The 12,938-nt window shown below is 55.2% G+C and overlaps 8 protein-coding genes across 8 annotated transcripts; 3 read left to right on the plus strand and 5 right to left on the minus strand.

The window, feature by feature from the left end:
• Positions 1-670: 670 nt before the first annotated feature.
• Positions 671-3,560, minus strand: K437DRAFT_265928 (uncharacterized protein; the record flags this gene model as incomplete). Its single annotated transcript, XM_013390659.1, has 3 exons — positions 671-2,368; positions 2,442-3,290; positions 3,555-3,560. 3 exons carry the CDS (start codon positions 3,558-3,560, stop codon positions 671-673), a joined length of 2,553 nt encoding a protein of 850 aa, XP_013246113.1.
• A 190-nt stretch (positions 3,561-3,750) lies between these two features.
• On the minus strand, positions 3,751-4,146 carry K437DRAFT_253295 (uncharacterized protein). Its single transcript, XM_013390660.1, has one exon. It carries the CDS (start codon positions 4,039-4,041, stop codon positions 3,790-3,792), a length of 252 nt encoding a protein of 83 aa, XP_013246114.1. The 5' UTR covers positions 4,042-4,146; the 3' UTR covers positions 3,751-3,789.
• Positions 4,147-4,789: 643 nt separating this feature from the next.
• Positions 4,790-5,279, minus strand: K437DRAFT_260754 (uncharacterized protein; the record flags this gene model as incomplete). Its single annotated transcript, XM_013390661.1, has 2 exons — positions 4,790-5,098; positions 5,175-5,279. The coding sequence occupies 2 exons, from the start codon at positions 5,277-5,279 to the stop codon at positions 4,790-4,792; spliced, it is 414 nt and encodes a 137-aa protein (XP_013246115.1).
• Positions 5,237-5,830, plus strand: K437DRAFT_97203 (uncharacterized protein). The gene has a single exon (XM_013390662.1). The coding sequence runs from the start codon at positions 5,355-5,357 to the stop codon at positions 5,733-5,735; it is 381 nt and encodes a 126-aa protein (XP_013246116.1). The 5' UTR covers positions 5,237-5,354; the 3' UTR covers positions 5,736-5,830.
• Positions 5,831-6,227: 397 nt separating this feature from the next.
• On the plus strand, positions 6,228-8,155 carry K437DRAFT_253298 (uncharacterized protein). The gene is made up of 3 exons (XM_013390663.1): positions 6,228-7,178; positions 7,458-7,987; positions 8,068-8,155. The coding sequence occupies exons 1-3, from the start codon at positions 6,540-6,542 to the stop codon at positions 8,084-8,086; spliced, it is 1,188 nt and encodes a 395-aa protein (XP_013246117.1). The 5' UTR covers positions 6,228-6,539; the 3' UTR covers positions 8,087-8,155.
• On the minus strand, positions 8,126-9,276 carry K437DRAFT_230946 (V-snare-domain-containing protein). The gene is made up of 2 exons (XM_013390664.1): positions 8,558-9,276; positions 8,126-8,485 (listed from the first exon to the last, which is right to left on the minus strand). The coding sequence occupies exons 1-2, from the start codon at positions 9,064-9,066 to the stop codon at positions 8,176-8,178; spliced, it is 819 nt and encodes a 272-aa protein (XP_013246118.1). The 5' UTR covers positions 9,067-9,276; the 3' UTR covers positions 8,126-8,175.
• Positions 9,277-9,408: 132 nt separating this feature from the next.
• K437DRAFT_97238 (uncharacterized protein) lies at positions 9,409-10,409 on the plus strand. The gene is made up of 3 exons (XM_013390665.1): positions 9,409-9,779; positions 9,872-9,933; positions 10,021-10,409. Exons 1-3 carry the CDS (start codon positions 9,545-9,547, stop codon positions 10,174-10,176), a joined length of 453 nt encoding a protein of 150 aa, XP_013246119.1. The 5' UTR covers positions 9,409-9,544; the 3' UTR covers positions 10,177-10,409.
• A 28-nt stretch (positions 10,410-10,437) lies between these two features.
• On the minus strand, positions 10,438-12,919 carry K437DRAFT_292459 (Amidophosphoribosyltransferase). Its single transcript, XM_013390666.1, has 4 exons — positions 12,375-12,919; positions 12,034-12,256; positions 10,646-11,932; positions 10,438-10,564 (listed from the first exon to the last, which is right to left on the minus strand). Exons 1-4 carry the CDS (start codon positions 12,592-12,594, stop codon positions 10,540-10,542), a joined length of 1,755 nt encoding a protein of 584 aa, XP_013246120.1. The 5' UTR covers positions 12,595-12,919; the 3' UTR covers positions 10,438-10,539.
• Between the last annotated feature and the right edge of the window lie 19 nt (positions 12,920-12,938).

The raw sequence follows: 12,938 nt of genomic DNA on the forward strand, positions 1-12,938 counted from the left end.
TTATGCTGCACAGCTGGCGGCGCCAACACGGCGCAAGCGCTCTCCAAGTCGTTCGGGGACGGCAACCGCAATTTGGAAGAGAAGGCTTCGGGTTGGTCAATTACCTCAAGGCATCTGGTATCGATATAGGCGTCAGGGGTATTGCGCTCTTTTATGCAATGTACCTCCTCGTGTTCTCTTTCATCGCTTCGCTTCTTCCTTCTCCTTCGCGACATATCCTTGAAAATGATCCGATTGAAGTGGTTTCATCGAGCCTGATCCGCCTTGTTTCATATGGCAAGTTTGCAGAATGACAGCCTCTCATCGCCATCTGCTCCGAGCATACCACGCATAACATTGATCAGATGATCATCTGGTCTATATTCCTTTCTGGTGATGCTGCGAGAGTACATACATAGCTGACTCATTTCTGCTGACTGGATGAACGACGAGAGCGCTGACGGAGGAAAATGTTCGCGGAGTAGGCGATGACGATGACAATTGAGCGCAAAGATGGCGACATAGGCTGGAACGACAAGTGAGACGATAGCGGGAATAGGGACCGGTCCCGAACTGCGAGATCGTTGTGCCTAGTGCCCGGGTCAGGTGTGCAGTTGGCTGAAAGGCACTTCTGAGTGGGACCATGTATCCAGGTTCCATTGAAAAGACCCAATACAAAAACAAACTCTTTCTAAACGTATGACTGGCCCAGCCGTGCGAGGGCCTCGTCAGCCGCTTTAAGTCCATTCAGCAAATCCAGCTCATCCTCCACTTTACGGTCCTCTGCGGCCAGCGCCAGTGTGATCTCTTTTAGCGCCGAGTTCCAGCGCAAATTGGCTGTATCGGTGATCAAATTCCCACCGGGGCCTTCAACAAGCGCCTTCCCGTTCGCGGCCGTTGGGGCCTCTACCGCAAGGTACCTTGCTGCAATGTCTGCGTCGCCATTAGTCGCATTGGCTTGCGGTAGCGTTGTTTGGGACACCTTACGTTCGTGCTCAACACGCTGCTTTTCTTCTTGTTTCGCGCGCGCCAGCAGAGCGCGGTTGATTGTGCCCTGCAACTGTCCAAGCTCGGAGCTGCCGCTGATGTTCGTGGCGGCATCCGAAGCAGTAGGAACGCCAAGAGTGACCGAGTGATTTGGAGCAGATGGCAAAACAGCCTTGTCCGTAATCTTCAGCGGCAGTGCTGCTCCTGCTCCTGCTGTTGTTCCTGCCGTGCTCGGAGACATACAATGCGAGACGATTGAATTGTCATCATCGTCAAGCGAACGAGGTACCGGCTTGCGCCGCTGGCGGCCAACTCCGGTTGTAGCCGCCGCAACAGGTGCGGAAGTAGAAGGAGACATGGGCCTGCTGACCGGTGTTGGCAATGCGCAACAAGCCTCGAGGGTTTCCCGGGAGACTTCCGCTCCAGCCACTGCCATCGGCGGAGCAAGCACTGCAGCAGTGCTGAAATCGTTTTCGACGTCAATGGGCGCAGAGGATGATCCTGAACGCAGCGTCATGGAAGACTTGCGGCGTAACAAATCAAGCGGGCCCATGCTAGGAAGCGCTTTACGCTTCGAAGGAGCTCTCGGTGAAGATGGCAAAGTTCTGCCATTCTCGGCCTCTGCACTTGGTGAGTCACTCGCTGCAGCGGCCACTCCGACGTTTGCGGTGGAGGCGGGGCGTGGACCTTGGTTGAGCCTCTGGGACTGGCTGCGTTGTACACCGTTGTACACGAGCTTGACTGGCGCAGTAGCAACACCTATACTGCCTGTTGAGCTGGTAGACGTGGCGGACGAGGTTGACGCAGTGTGTTTGTCCTTCGGACGAAAAGGCATGGCAGCTGTTGCTGCTGTTGATTGAGATAGCTCGGCAACAATGGACGATCCAAGATCTGACTTCTCAGTCATGAGGTCACGCAACGAAGCAGGCATGTTGGACGCGAAAATGGGCAGCTCAGCTGCGCCGGTGGCATTAGGCGCCGGCTTGATGCTCTGAACCTCGACTGCAGCGCCTGGTAGTGGAGGAGGCGGAGGGTTCTCTGACGACATGCCGGCTTCAGCAGCCAGTGCAGCAGCTAATGCCGCATGCCTTTGTTTCTGCATTTGTAGCGTCGCAATACGCGCTGCTTCTTCTTCGATCGGATCTAAGTTAAACGCCAAGCCGTGTGCGGCTTCATTCGGCGGCTGTGGGGCAACGGACGAAGCCAAAGCGAAAGTCAAGGCTGGGTCCATGGATGGCGTCGCCGAAGATGATCTAGCGAGGGAGAGGCCAATGTCGTCCATACGCAGAGCGGCGGCTACATCTGCCATTTGGCTCTTGAAGGCCTCGGCATCGAAAGGCGTGGATCCGGAAAGGCTGGATGTGGCGGCTGTGTGATTCGATGCACCGATGTGGCCAGTGTGCTGTGGTAGGCGATGAAATTAGTTCAGCTGCTTGTGCTAAGCCATGCAACATAGGTCGCTTCTGAGGACGCACCTGGAAATTAGTTGGAAGCCCAATCATGCTTTTCTGTACAACACGTTTCCTCGCGGGCTGGGAAGACCCAGAAGCACTACCGCCAAATGCAGTGTTGCCGCCCGGCGATTGCATTCCGTCGTTCCTTGCACCTCTTCCGATAAGACCACCGGCGCTCGCGGGCCGTGTGGGACCAGAAATGGCCTTCTTGCGAACGAATGCTCCGCTGCGCTTGGAAGGCGACGGGGGCTGCGGCACTACCGAACCCACTCCCCAGCTCCCTCGCTCTTCGACGCTGAAGCTACCTCGGCCGTGCGAGAGGCTCGTCACGCCATGGTAGCTTGCCCTGCTCTGCATCATTGGGGCATGCATGGCACGCTGGTTCTCCAATAGCACTTCGTCTTCCACACACATGTCTGCACTTCTGCGTGAACCTGAACCTTCCCCTGTTGCTGCTACTGGATGATCGATATCGGAGCTGACAAAGGTGTACGAATCACTGCTGACGGGCGGGGCGCGTCGGCTGAGCGCCGCGCTGCTCGCCTTGAACGCTCGCCGACTTTGTGTGCTGTTGCTGCCTCTACGGCTAAGCAGGCTGTTAGTTCGCTTGAAGCTCGCTTCGTGTGAAGGAGAGGTAGCCCCACCCCCGCCGATGAAAACCGTGGCGTCGCTCCCGCCTGACGCACCATGGTCATGAAGCGAGACCTTAGATGGCCATTTGGCTGACAGTGGTGCTGCTTGCAAATTCCCTGGACTGGAAACCAGCCCGCTGACCGAGTCATTAGGAAACCCTGTCAGTGTGTTCTCAGATGCTTGATGCTGTTGGCCATTCTGGATCGAATCGAAGGAGCTACCATTGGCGGACACATGCTGTAGGCGATGAATCGCGGCGCGGCTGCCGCGTGCGTTGCGTGGGAGCGAGTCGAAATTGGAGGATGACCGGCAGCTTAACAGCGGCATTTCTGGTCGATTCTGATCGTTGCAGACGCCTCGATCGTCTGCCCTTCTTCCTGACAGTGTGATTTGCAAGGGTCGATGTCCGAGATGGAGTAGGTGAAGTGAGTGAGGCAGAGGAGGTTAACGGTCAGGGATGATGATGATGGTGATGGTCACCGTGATGGATATGCCCCTCACCAACATCTACAAGCCACGGAGCGCCCGAACACTTTCGCAGTGCCGCACTTCAAACAACCAAAAACCAACTTTCTTTAGTTAAGTACGAAGCGAAAAGAAAGAATATAGGTCCCACTCAAGTCTCAATGGGACTTTGGTAGAGACGCTCTCACCAAAAGTCTCCCTTGGGAGGACCTTAAAATTACTTGCTGGGCTACTCAAGCATGCGTTGGGGATTTCGTTGGCTAGAAGCACTTTAGAACCCCCTTCTCCTCCATGATTCTCTGCGTGGTCGCCACCCTGTCCAAAGCTTTGTGCTCCATACTTGCGTAGCTTCCGAAGCAACAGGAAAGGGCATCCTGCAGAGCGCAGCAACCTCCAGGCGGCGCAGGCGCGCAGCTCTCGCCAATCTGGTGACAGGCCACTCCAGGCGGGTGTGCATAAGAATCATGAGCAGCGAGGTGGAGAGAGAGATAGCACTTTCCAGGCCCAAGGCTAGGCTTGTCATCAGCAGGCTCACATAAGGTCCATAAGCGTTCAAAAGGGATCGGCTGGCCACAACGCGGGACTGAACGTGGATTAACTCAAAGCGTACCAGATGCCTACGCTTCCCGCCTTGTAGCGAGCCATGTCTTCCGTCTGTCCGCTTTGCTCCTCGCGGCAAACTCACTGATTAGGATCCTCTCTTCGCTTCCCTGCCCCCACGTCGTATGGTGATCGGCTTTATTATGTGGTTCCCCCTTGACTGCCTCCGCCACTGTTTCCTTGTTCGCAAGTTAAGCTCCGCATACTGCAATGTTTGGGCCTTAGCCTTGGATAATGTAAAGATTGAAAGCGCCGCGTGCCCCGCAAAGTGTTCACTGTGAGCGTGAGCCGCCATATGAACATTTCTGTAACATCAAGAAACGCTTCCGGGCTTCGCAGACAGATTCAAAGCGCATAGGACAAACCAACGACGATACCAAGTGGGGGTTGTGATAATACATGTCTGTGAGAAGCTTGCGTGCGTATTCGGATCGGTCGCGAGGGAAGCGAAGGGGAGGATGCAATCTAGTGCTGAGGGATTGCCACAACAGGGCACAAGACAGAATTGACGGTGTAGTAAGGTCCATTGGGGGGGGCGGGTGATGAGGTGGTCTGAGCTGCGGGAAGGTGGTCAAACCTGCTGAGAAAACGAAGCTAAACGTTCCTTCGTTGTAGCCAGCCAGATCGTAAGAGTGGTGACCGCATGTCTGGGCGATGTGCAGGGACCATACTCAGATAATCATGAAAAGAGATCCTGCAGCAGCAGCGACGACACCGACAGCAACGACAGCGGAACAGCTCTGGTACCTCGACTGCGCCGCACTGAGCTTATTCCCTCCACCTCCATAGATTGCTGCACCGCTGTTTGGCCGCGTGGTGTCGTTCCATCCTGGGATCTGCGCAGTGTTGAGGATAGAACCAGATGAGTAGTTGGTAGGGCTGGGGAGCTGAGCCGAAGGCGGCGCAGTGTAGCCCGAAATCGACTGCAGCGTTGCCACCGACGACGGTGCACCGCCGCCACCACCCGCTGCCACCTGAGCCTGCAGAGAGCAACGGTCATAGATTGAAATTAGCACTGATCAGATCTGTCCTATGTGGACACTTCCTTCAACTGACCTGTCGCGCGAAAAGAGTGGCTTTCGGCAGCCCTACATACTCGGCGCTGACCCATGGCGCAGCTGAGAGCACAAGGAGCGCGGACAATGATGAAAAGGCGCGCATTTTGCCTTGAAAGGGAGCTCTGCGGACCAAACGAGCATATATCATCAGCACAATCCTTTTTTGCCAGATGTGGTCATGTCAGAAAGAAGACAGATCCCTCGCGCAGGTAGCTCGTCGTGGGGAGACCAGCAGCAAGCATTGCCGTCGCGTGTACTCTCCGACCAAGGCGAGCTCTCCATGTCTTGGTGGAGACGCTGCATAGACAAGTCACATATGCCTTTTTCCGATCGAATGCGCTGGATGGGCCTTCCCAATAATCGAGTTTGCTTTGTAGCCCCTGTAGCAAGTCAATCCGAGGACAGAATTACAGCTGCCCTTCAGCCCTTGCCTTGGGATGGCAGCATAGCCTTATTCCGTCGCATTTCTAGCCCCCCAGATGATTGGAGAGCCTTCTTCCCCACGCTAGCAAGTGCGGACCCTTTGCAAGGGATGCTTCCACCTATGCCACCAAGTTGACATGATAGCGGCCAATCCCTCCGCGACAAAGGCGATGGCAGTGTCGCTGGGACGCTCATTAGCCCGTCGCCTGACTTACCCAGCAGCTGGTAGCAAGGTCGCCCTATATTTTGGTCGGTGTCGAAGACAGATGTCCCTGCTGTCGAAGAGAACGAGAACAGACAGCCCACACAGCCAAAGAAACAAGGCTCAGATTGGTGTTTGATGGAGAGGGGATGGAGGTTGATGGTGATGAGGTGCTTGGATGATGAGGGTCAGCCGGGGCACGAGAGCAGAGGGCGCCAGTTGCTGCCGGGCAGTGGGGCGAGGTTCACATTGCTCGGCATGCGTGGGATTACGTGTAAACTTCTTCAACGAGAGTGCCTCATTCCGCACGTAAACCCTCTCTCAGAATTTTTTTGAAGCGCGAAAGACACTGTCGATGGAACTGGGACGAAGAGATCAACGCATTTGCCAGCCAGAAGAACATTCAATTCTTCTCAACCTTTACTCCCTCGCGAGAAACAAATGGGCCGTTGATCGTAAGCACACATTCGCCTGTTGAAACTGACATCGCAGCCCATACAGGAAAGTGCTTGCATGATCAGACAGCTCGGCAGGACCGCAAGAACAGCAGCGCAGCAGGGCCCCATCCTCCCTTTCGGCACTCAACACACGGCCTTCTGTCTCCTGGCTACACCCACCCTTCCTTCCTCTCGACACTTGGAACAGCGACAGCAGCTGGTTGCACAGAGTGTTCTCGCTGCGCCACACAACCGACACCGCCATTTCTCTGCCACGTCGCTTGTAGCAGCAAAAAAGAAAATGCCACCCAAGAAGGCTGCCCCGGTCGAGCGGGCCAAGCTCGGCCGCCCATCGAACAACCTCAAGATGGGCATCGTCGGGCTTCCCAACGTCGGCAAGTCATCCCTCTTCAACGTCATTGCAAAGTGCGACTTGGGAAAAGCTGCCAACTTTCCCTACGCCACCATCGAGCCCGAAGAGGCTCGTGTGCCTGTCCCCGACGAGCGTTTCCTCTGGCTCGTAGACCAGTACAAGCCTAAGAACCAGATTCCAGCCTTCCTCACCTGCATCGATATCGCCGGTCTCACAGCCGGTGCGTCGACTGGCGCGGGCCTCGGTAATGCCTTCTTGAGCAACGTCAGGGCCGTCGATGGCATCTTCCAAGTCATTCGAGCATTCGACGACGCGGAGGTCATCCACGTTGAGGGCGATGTCAACCCGATCAGAGACATGGAGATCATCTCCACAGAGTTGCGATTGAAAGACATCGAATGGACAGAGAAGGCGCTAGAACAGGCTCGATCCAAGGCTCGGGGCGCAGGGAATAACAGTCTTGAGGACAAGAAGAAGAAGGAGGAGGTCGCTATCATCGAGAAGGTTCTGAACGTTCTCACAGAGGAGAACAAGGACGTTCGCAAGCACGACTGGGGGAACAAGGAGGTAAGTCACACTTTTTCTCGTTTCTTCTGGAATGGGAATGTGGGGTGAGGTGTTGTATCGACGATGGTGTCGGACTGAGGTTTTCAAGGATGACAAAGGGCATAAAGCCCGATTTAACCCAGCTCTTCGAAAGAAGCCGTCTAGGAAGCGGCCTCCTTGAGACAAATAGTTACTTTTCTGAATCAAGATGACATAGGGGGAGGGATATGGAATATAGGAATAAGAGGCATCGGCTTTCTTGACCTTGAATTTCAAGCTGACCAACTCTCCCTCTTGTAGATTGACGTCGTCAACACGCTCTCGCTGCTAACCGCTAAGCCGGTCATCTACCTCGTCAACCTGAGCGAAAAGGACTACGTGCGAAAGAAGAACAAATGGCTCCCCAAGATTAAAGAGTGGATTGACACCAACAACCCGGGAGACCTGCTCATCCCCTTCAGCGTTGCGCTCGAGGAGCGATTATTACAGCTCGGCTCCCCCGAAGCTGAGGCGGAAGAGCTCAAAACGCTCGGGCCGAACGTAACCGGCGCCCTGGGCAAGATCACCAAGGCAGGCTACGACGGTCTCGACCTGATCCGATATTTCACCTGCGGTCCAGACGAGGTACGAGCGTGGACGATCAGGAAAGGCACCAAGGCGCCGCAGGCGGCTGGTGTCATCCACACTGACTTTGAGAACAAGTTCGTTTGCGGTGAAATCATGGCCTACAATGACCTCAAGGAGCATGGCAGCGAGAACGGCTGCAAGGCGGCCGGAAAGTATGTTCAGAAGGGCAAGACATACGAGATGGTGGATGGCGATATTGCTTAGTGAGTATCCTCGAAGGCGACTCCCTGGTACAAGCATTTCTCAACAACCTTACTGAAACTTTCACTCTGCTTTTTCTCAGCTGGAAGAGCGGCGCATAATGTTCCAGCATGCCATCATTCATGTATAATAGACACGACCAAAATGCATTTTACTGATACCGCCATCTATGTGTTCATATTCTGAGTCGTTACCATCCACTCGTCATATACATGAGGATGAGCACAGTACAGATGCCGATGGTGAGACCCATGATGATGCTGTCTCTCCGCCTTCGTCTGTTGATCATGGTGATGACGCCGTTGATGCCGGGCAAGGATTGAGCAGTGCGCGTCATGCGCGATGCTATTGACCCGATCAGATCTCGCTGCGCTGCAATGTCTTGCCGTGTCGCATAGGCCTGGTCTAGCGTTGAGTCGATTATCGAATGCGAATTGTCCAGACGAGACCGCTCTGTAAGCAGTGCATCCGTGTCCGAAGTATACCTGGCCTTGTATGAGCTGCACAGGAGAGATAAGCACAGAGGCCAGTGAGCTCATGTTGAAGGCAACGTTGAAGCATAATGTACGCACTCAATGTCATGTTGCACATTACCCAGCAAGTCTCGTCGATCCACCGCGTGCTGCACGTTAGTCTTGAGTCTTCGGTAGTCCCTCTGGAAATCGAGCAAAACTTCTCGATGTCGCTGCACTGCATGCATCTGCACCGTGGAGGGCGGCACGCTAGGGTCGTCCAGCAGCGTCGTGAGCGAGTCGACCGATGCGGTAAGCTCAACCAAGAGATTTTCTATTTCTGCTTCTTGCAGTTGCGGGTCTATCCTGCTATCTCCGTTGGCGCCGTCCATTGATACAGATGTGAAATCTCGCTTGTTGCCTCCGTATGCGCCATAGATCGAGGAACTGCTGCCATCGCCATGTCCGCCGCCGGCGGACAAGCTTGCGATCTCGTTTGGCACGCGTGAGTACAGCGTCAGTTTTGCATCCAGAGAGGACTCGAGGAGCCGAGTTTGACGCCGGGCGGTGTCCCAGCGTGAGGTGGAGCTGGAAGCACCGCCGCCGAAGGTGCTGCTGCTACGCGACATGTTAGCCGATGATGCAGAGCGGTGCACTTGAGCAATCCCCCGATGGTGGCTGTTGGCGAGCGCAAATTCAAGTTCGCCTCTTTGCGCAAAGCAGCTAGCTGCTTGAGCGCCGCCTCCTGGCCTATCTCTTGCGTTCGCTTTGGGGAAATTTATGCCGATGGACGCCGGCGGCGTCGCTGTTGGAGATGTGACGGTGCGAAGACTTGATTTTGACACACTCTCAGAGTCTGAAGTGAGGAGTGTGGGCTGTCCAAGAAAGTGCAAGCGGAATTCGCGCTTCACTATTAAGAGCTTCACTTGAGAACGTGAAATATTATTAGTGAACCCTTGAAGTTCGCCATCATCGACTTCTTCACAGTTCATCACACAGGAGAACCTTTCGATTATCGGTTACATTTCCCCTCAGGCTGACAGGCCCTGTGCACGATCTGAAACCGAGAAATCTGGAGCAGACCGATTTGCGTCACAGGCCATCAGGATGGAAGCAGCCGCACAATCACGCAAGGAGAAGTTGGCGGCTCTACGGAAGCGCAAAGCAGATGAAGATGCAGGCATGGTGTCACGGGATGCCGCAAAGCCGCGAAACATGGACGATGACGAAGGGATGGACGAAGGTCTTCTAATCAAGAGAAGCTTCAGAAATTACGATCCGAAGAACAGGCAGATGAAGAAGACCGCTGCTGGGCAAGGGATAGAGGATACGGTCGAGCAAGGTAGGCATGGATGTGTTCCCGCGCAAGGGAACGAAACAGGTCACAGCACTGACATGCCTCTCTGCTCTCTTTCCCATTCTCCGTTGCAATAGCTGTCGAGGGTTTGCAGGAGAGAGTGCTTAAAGAGGATGAAGCCAAACGGCAAGAAGAGCTAGTACGTTCAGCTTCCCAGCAGTCTTGCACTTCAATTACTGATTCGCCATCAATCGCATTGCATTTACCCCGGGACATCTTCTGTCAGGACTTGCTAAATATCGCACCCAAGCGACCAAATTGGGACCTCAAGCGTGACCTCAAGAAGCGGTTAGGCAAAGTGGAGCGCAAAGACAAGGAAACTATCCTGGTCTTGATCCGTGCGTCGACCGATGATCAGCGTAGATTCAACAGGCTGCCTTGAACTGATTTGCCTTTGCCTGCTACCTCATTACTCTGCGCCCTGATATGGAATGCAGGAAGACGAATAGCGGCAGGGCGCGATGCGGCGGGTGCCAACAAAGACAGCGAGTCGGCAGGCTTGAACGCCATGACTGCAGAAATGGCTGCGAGCGCGACGGTAGAACGAGGAGCTGGGCGAATAGGGACGCAATACGACGATGATGATAGTGACGATGACGTTCAAGACGAGGATGTATAGTAATGCAGTTGCGCAGTAAATGAGAGAACATGGACTGTATCACCATAAAACGCATAAGGTACAAGTATGCCCGCTTTTCCCTTGGGCTTTCCGTGCGACGACGACCGAATCCATCACCGAATGGTTTCACCGCGTCCAGCCGTTATATAGGCTGTCAGACGCAAAGGATCAGATTCGCGCAGGTCAGAGAGGGGCAACAGTGGTGCGGGCGGGCAGAGTCGCATTTACTCACCCAATATCGTCAGCGCCATTCATCGGCCCATTACACGTTATGTGTGTCTCTTCTACGTGATCCCCACCTCCGAGGATCCTTGTCTCTCCCGAAACGGCGTGTGCATCCAGCGCAACGGCCATCTTGGAATCATTGAGACCTTCGCCTCCAGCGCCGCCCGCTAGGCCACCAGCAGGATAGCTGATGGCACCGCTCTTCTGCTTGATCTTTGCGTTCTCGCTACGCAGGCCCTCGAGGTGCTCAAGGTATTTGCTGTCGACGCCACCGGTGACGTACTTGCCATCGAAGACGCTGCAGTCGAACTGCTTGATCTCAGGGTTGAGCTGGCGCACGCTCTCGATGAGGTCCGGCAGCGTCTGGTAGATGACCAGATCTGCGTGGATGGCTTCGGCTACTTGCTCCTCGGTCCGGCCATGCGCGACGAGCTCGTGTCGGCTAGGCATGTCGATGCCGTACACGTTGGAGAAGCGGATCGGCGGGGCGCACGAGGCTATGATGACTTTGCGCGCGCCGGCGTCGCGCGCCATCTGGATGATCTCCTTGGACGTCGTACCGCGCACGATCGAGTCATCGACGAGCAGGACATTCTTGTCAGCGAACTCGAGTGCCATGGCGTTGAGCTTTTTCCGCACGTTCTTGCGACGAACGTCTTGCCCGGGCATGATGAACGTGCGTCCAACGTAGCGGTTCTTGACAAAGCCCTCACGGTACGGAATGGCGAGCTTCTGCGCCAGTTGCAATGCCGCGACGCGCGACGTGTCGGGTACGGGGATGACCACGTCGATTGTCTCCCCTTTTAATTTTAAGACTCGGGCCACCTCATCGGCCAGCTTGTCTCCCATGGCCATCCTGCTTCGATATACGCTGATGCCGTCCAAAACCGAGTCGGGACGCGCAAAGTAGACGTACTCGAAGATGTCAGGCGAGAAGGTGTACGTATTGACCGCCGTCGCTGGCGGAACGAGCAAGCGGCGACTGACGTTGTTTCGCGTGATGATGACCGCTTCGCCAGGTCGGATGTCCTCAAAGTCTTCAAAGCCAAGCGCGTCGCAGACGACCGACTCGGACGTGAAGCAGTAGTCCATGCTGTGAGCACGGCCGCCGGTGCCGAATGAGGAGGTAGCGGAAGGGCCCGCCTTGCGCGAACACATGCCGAGCGGTCGGATGCCGTTCGGATCGCGGAAGGCGATGATACCAAAGCCGGCGAGCATCGCCACACACGCGTAGCCACCGTGCGCTTGTCGCATCAATCCGCCGATGGCATTGAAAATGTCCTCCTCGTTGATCCTGAATTGCGAGAAGCGCGGAGCGCACGTCTTAGCATCGAGTCCTTCTTTCGACGCGAAAGCATTGCGGCAGTGATGGATGCCCTGGTGGGCAACACTCACCTGAACTTCCCAGTGGCTTGCAGGTTGTTGGCAAAGATGTTGAGGAGAAGCTCGCTGTCGGAATCAGTGTTGATGTGCCTGTGAGCCTCGGCATCGAGGAAGGAGCGCAATTCGTTCGTGTTGATGAGGTTGCCGTTGTGCGCAAAGACGATGCCGTACGGAGAGTTGACATAGAAAGGCTGCGCCTCGGCATGGTTTGAGGACCCAGCGGTCGGGTAACGGACTGAGGTTGTGCGGTGAAACAAAGAGCAGACACAAGGAGGAAAAGGAGGGAGAGAATTGGTATCTCAGTGTCATGCAAATAGATCTCCGGCCGAGCTTCCTTCAGCTGATGCGCTCACCATGTCCGACGCCCATGCTGCCCACCAGTCTACTCAAGCTGGTCGCGTCAAAGACGTCGCGGACCATACCATTGGCCTTGCACTGGTAGAATCGCCCCTTGTTACCGCACGTCACAATGCCGGCTGCATCCTGGCCACGATGCTGGAGCAGCGAAAGCCCCTCGTTGATCTCGGGGGCTGCTGCGCCCTCGGCGAGGAGGAGAGCCATGATCCCACACATGTTGCACAATGACGAATGCTCCTGTACCGGGAAGAGACGAATGAAAAGATATAAGGCGAAAAGGATCAAGCCGCCCTCTGCAGCTTGGAGGGACAATCTCCAACTTTACAAAGACAAGCTTGTCGACAATAGGCCACCAGAAGCAATGGCCTCACGATCAGGATTCTTGCGCCGTTGGGGGAGAAAGTCTGCCCTTCGCTTCCGGCGAGATCGACTGTTGACACTGGGGGTGGGGGGTTGTTCTGCAAGCACTCGACTTGAAGACTGGAACAAGGGCCAGTTGCTTGGGTGCATGCATGCGCGTTACAGCGTGGGTGCAACGGTGTGACGGTATACATTAGACA

Source organism: Tilletiaria anomala, assembly GCF_000711695.1.
Source record: "Tilletiaria anomala UBC 951 chromosome Unknown K437scaffold_3, whole genome shotgun sequence".
Lineage (NCBI taxonomy): Eukaryota > Fungi > Basidiomycota > Exobasidiomycetes > Georgefischeriales > Tilletiariaceae > Tilletiaria > Tilletiaria anomala.